The following is a 5,284-nucleotide window of genomic DNA, read 5'->3' on the forward strand; positions in this document are numbered from 1 at the left end:
AACATCAGTTGTCTATAAAAAATTCTATAAAATTGTATAATGTCGAATGATGTTGTACATCTTTTTAGGCAATAACAACTTAGTGGGAGTTGAGATAGTAAATTTGTATTATCATTACATTATTGTTAAAGAGTTATGTTATTTGAATTTAGAAAAAAAAATAGTATAAATAATTTTTAATAATTGGGTTCTTATTTCTATTTTAACAAATTCATCAATTATTCTTGTTTGACTAAATAGGTAAATTATGTTTTATTTACAATTTCAAATATATTTTGATATAAGTATTTTTCTCTTGAAATAACTCTAAATTTACTTCAATATTGTTTTTCTTCAATGATATTTTTGTTCTATCTCATCTAAGTGAAGTATGACTACTCATACTTTGTTAATTACCAGAATCACTCTGGAAAAGAGCATTGAAAGTTGCAATTTAGATTTTTTTTATAAAGTTTCGAATTTTGCATAATCTTTTATCCTTTTGGGTATTTATTTTATTTGTGATCCCACAATTAAAATATTTTTGGAAAATAAAAAGTTGATCGTTCTTTGAAGATATTAAGTTTGAAGAAAAATAGTCAATAGACTATTCTAAAGGCAAATTCAACACTTTAAGAACAATTGTCATTTGACATATCACTAAAGAAAATTATTTCATTTCAGGTGGAATATTATGTTTTGGTGCTATGAGTGAAAAATTTAAGTCTATAATGACAACATTTGAGACTCGTCTCATTAATTACCTAAAAGTATTAAACCATTGGTATTTAAAACCAAATTGATTAAATAGATAATATGGAGATATAAAATATGCTTTGTTGTAAAATTTTCACTTAAAAGTGAAGCATTGAATACAAGGAGACTTTTCTTTCAATTACAAAAAAGATTCATTTAGGACTATAATGATACTGATGGTATATTAGATCTTGAGTTACAGTAGATGGATATAAGGAATTATTTCTCAATAGCAATGTTGGTGAAACCATTGATATGAGATATATAGACACTGAATTTTAATTACATATTTAATTTATTTTTAATATGTATTTATATTTTAAGATATATTTTATACTAAAAACTGATTTTGATAAAAAAAATATTGTGTTAGCTAAACTGTGAATCCTAAACTCTAATAATATAAAATAAAATGTTGGGTCAAAGTGCTAATATTAATAAAAAGTATTGATTCTAATATTTTTTATTAAAAATTCAATGGTCATTAATCATTTACTTTATTACTTTATACTTTTTTTATTTTAGAGGATATTTTTAAAAAAGATTTAACTAACTTGTATTCTAAAAATACATGTTAAGATTACTATTAGTATATAGAAGTTTTTAAATTTTTTATTTTAATAAATAAACAACAAATATATTAAAAATGTAAACTTTATTTGTAATTTTTATACAAACTTTTTTATTAAAAATATTAAAATGTATTTTTAGGACACAAATTAGCTAAATATTTTTTTTAAATTTATAACTTTTATCAAGTGTGAGTCCTTCAACATTAATTTAAGAATAATTACATTCTCACTTTCTTATTTTATTGACTTTTCTCAATTTAAAAGAGCTTTATCCATTTTTAATATATATTAATTCAATTATTTTCTTTTGATTTATTATTGTTACATCATTTTCATTTATGTTAACAAGTTTTTTTCTAATAAAAGAATAATATTATATACACTATTGTTCTCTCTCTCTTCTCTCTCTCTCTATATATATATATTGTGTTAAAATTGATTGATAATAAAAATTAAAAAAAGATAAAAAACAATTGTCTTTTATATTAATGATCAAATTTGTCCCTGAAAGATCACTCGTCTTTTAAATTAGTTCACAAATTTTTTTTAATAAAATTCGTCATTAAAAATTTAAAATTAATTTCATTAGTTTTTCTATTATTTTCTTTTTTCGTTGATAGTGCCAAAATTTATTAATGTAGTACGTTAAGTGATATACTGTAACACACAAATAAAAGTCTTAATTAACTACTAGCATAATAAATTTATGAAATTAGATCAAATGAAAACCTAATTGAAAGGAGAACTTGAGACTTTGGAATTGATTTGATCTAATTTCATAAACTTATCATGTTAGCTGCCAATTAGGACTACTAGATATGTATTATGATGTCACTCAACATGTTACATCAACAAATTTTGACGCCGTTAACAACAAAAGTGACAAAAAAACTAACATAACTAATTTAAAATCTTTAAAAGATGAATTTAATTAAAAAAAATCTTTCGAAAACTAATTTGTAAAATGAATAATTTTTTAAAGATTAATTTAACCATTTACTCTAACTTTTATCATGTATACTTTCTCTATATCAGTCCAAGAGAATAAAAAAATCAACTCTTTTGAGTATCTATTTATTTTGTTTTTCATACCTACACACACGTGCAATAAGACAATTCTCTTACTGCAAACATTACAATAAACAAGATATCAAAATATCCATTGTTGTTGTGTTTCTTTTGAGTTTCTAACCCCACCATTGATGTACGGCTACACCTTTATCCCTCAACATTCCATAGAGTGCCAAGCACTCCCAATAAGCCCTACGGTTTCTATTGTTCTCTTGTTTTTGACGTGGCTTGCATTCCAAGAAAAGCTCATCCACCAGTCCAATAGTGTCTCTTTTTATCATTTCTTCCACCACCTCTGTTTCTGCTTTCATCACCACGAATTCTTCATCTTTCACATTCTTCCGCAGCCAATCTGACATTCCTGGCTTTGGCATCTCTTTCGCCAACGCCTCTTCCGCCGTAATCATCTCGATATTTATCTTGTATATTTCAAAATTTTTGTTCCTTGTTGGATAATTCTTGTGGAACCAATCACTTTTTCTTTCTCCTTCTTTCTCCGCCAATCCCACATCAATGAAAACTCTACGAGGATAACTCTCCAACGAATCACCCATCAAATCTGGAAGATATCTGTTAAATATTTATGAAATTAGTGCAAATTGCATGCATTTTCTATGATAGGTATATACATTCTAATAATTAGCTAGACAATGAATTTAAGGTAAAAAGAAAGTAGTAAAGATATCATTTTTTTCCTGTTTTCAATTTTTTAAAAAAATAAATTTTATTGAAGCACATTTAAATTTTAAAAATTATTATTATAAAACAAATTATTATTTTAAATGACGAAATAACTAATTCATTTTACATTATTATTGAAATTATTAAATAATTAAAAGTAATAAAAATATATGTTAAGAATTAAAGTGATCAGATCAATCTAAAATTTTTAAATTTATAAAAATATTTAAAAAATAATAAAAAATAGTTTAAAGTAGTTTAAACTTTTTTTTCATACTTTTTAATTATTGTTAAAATAAATGAATAATTTTAAATGTAATAAATATGTAATTACAGATGTTACATATATAAAATTAAAAAATTCTATAAACTTATAAATAATAAATTAAATAAAATAAATTTGTGTTATTATCTTTTTGATCATTTGTCTAAAATTAAGTGTTTTACTTACTTAACGCGTCTCAAATATTGTCTTGATTTTCCCGATGAGGCTCTTGGAGGCTCTAACAAGACATCTTCAAGGTTTCGCAGTGCAGCTTGCTTTGCGTCGGAGGAGTAGCCAAAAAGCTTTCTAGGCGCAGCCACCATTAGCGGTGGCTGATCATGATGATCAAGTTCTTCCTTTTTTATCATGGCCACAGCAATGAGATTCAAGCGCCTCACATAAACCATCTTGTAGTTGGAAGGCTTATAGAGTTTCCCCGAGGGGTTATCGCGGGCGAGAAAGGCGACAACCCCATCAACTTTCAGTGTCCTGTCGATGAACTTTGAAGCCGCCGGGAAATCTGTGGTGAAAACAAAGTCCACACTGTTGTCGATTACGTTCTTCTGCTTCTCCAAATCACTCAACAAAACAAGTTCCATGTTGTACTCAGAAACAATGCTAGGCCCTATTCCTGGATCTGCATTGTTATCATTGGTCATGAAAATTGCATTGCGCTGGGTAGGTTTCTTGAGCCCTTCGTTTGTAAGGTCATGGAAAAGAACACCCAATAGCTGGTCTATGTTGACCGAATCGTAGCTAACTTTCTGCTTATCAATAGATTCGGTAAGCAGATCCTTCTGTTGAGTTTCTTTATAAGAGATTTTCTCAAATTTGAAGGAAGACGATCTCATGATGCTATTCAAGGTGGCAAATGCGAATATCATGAGGAACAAACAAAAAACAATCTTCATGAACTTGAAACTTGGGATGAGCCTATTGATAAAGTAACGTGGGCTTTTAGGCAAATGCTTGATAATGCTTTTCTTGAAGTTGACATAGTGTTTTGATTTCAATGCAATGACACCGATGAGTTCGAACGCCATATTTATGATATGACGATTGAGACAATTAATAGATAGAATAAATGAATAGAATAATGTTTAAGACGACAAAGGTATAAGAACAAGTATAATTAAGAAAAAGAATATTTTGAGAAAGAGAGTGGAGGAGCTAGTCACAAGAAAATTTGGGTTCTAGCGAGTGCAGAATCTAGCAGCGGTATGGTTTCCACCAACAAGCGAGAGATGGTTGATCTGCAAGGTAGACCACATTCTAATCAATTCTCTCAGTCGCTGTACCTCCATTATTTTTTTTTACCAAGATCAGACTAGCGCCAATTTATTAACATCATCTCATGAATCTGTGATTAAGATGATTTTTGTGACAACATAATCTTATTTGTGTTGTCTCTATATCATCTAATCACAGATGCATGAATGACAAGAGAGCAGATCAGAGCAGTTTTTGTGATCTCTCTTCTCTCTCTTTTGTCTAACTCTCTCTAATTATTTGATTTGTTATTTTGTGAGGGGTGTGAGTTTTGATGGAATGAAGAGGGAGAGGTTATATAGATCCACTAGGCTTATTATGGGAGGGTAGATAAAAAAGTATGAGAGGAATTCGTGACAACAAATTATTAGAAGAGCCTAAATTTGCAATTTGTGGGAGAAAAACACGGTTGACGCAACGACAATGATGTTGCTCCATTCACTAATTTGTTAATTCATTATTTAATGAATTTAATTCTTTTTATTTTATTTTGATTTTATCTCCTATAGTTTATCAATTTTGATTTTATTTTGATAACATTTTGCTCCATCATATTGTTATGCATGTAAAAGATCAAGGTGTCTTGAAAGTGTGAATGCCCGCCCATCATGAACATCAGGAAACTGTACTGTTCTCTGAAGGAGGTCTTCCTAAAACTCACCAATGCAATATATTGTGAATTAAGTTAGTA

At 28.0% G+C, this 5,284-nt stretch overlaps 1 protein-coding gene across 1 annotated transcript; it reads right to left on the reverse strand.

Moving 5' to 3' along the window:
* Positions 1–2,352: 2,352 nt before the first annotated feature.
* On the reverse strand, positions 2,353–4,872 carry LOC112737142 (uncharacterized). Its single transcript, XM_025786914.3, has 2 exons — positions 3,511–4,872; positions 2,353–2,948 (listed from the first exon to the last, which is right to left on the reverse strand). The coding sequence occupies exons 1-2, from the start codon at positions 4,365–4,367 to the stop codon at positions 2,495–2,497; spliced, it is 1,311 nt and encodes a 436-aa protein (XP_025642699.1). The 5' UTR covers positions 4,368–4,872; the 3' UTR covers positions 2,353–2,494.
* Between the last annotated feature and the right edge of the window lie 412 nt (positions 4,873–5,284).

The sequence above is a fragment of the Arachis hypogaea genome, chromosome 13 (assembly GCF_003086295.3).
Source record: "Arachis hypogaea cultivar Tifrunner chromosome 13, arahy.Tifrunner.gnm2.J5K5, whole genome shotgun sequence".
Classification (NCBI taxonomy): Eukaryota; Viridiplantae; Streptophyta; class Magnoliopsida; order Fabales; family Fabaceae; genus Arachis; species Arachis hypogaea.

Coding starts and splice junctions, on each gene's coding strand:
- LOC112737142 (XM_025786914.3), bottom strand. CDS start 4,367: ATGGCGTTCGAACTCATCGGTGTCATTGCATTGAAATCAAAACACTAT. Junction 2,949..3,510: donor CAATATTTGAGACGCGTTAA/GTAAGTAAAACA, acceptor AATATTTAACAG/ATATCTTCCAGATTTGATGG.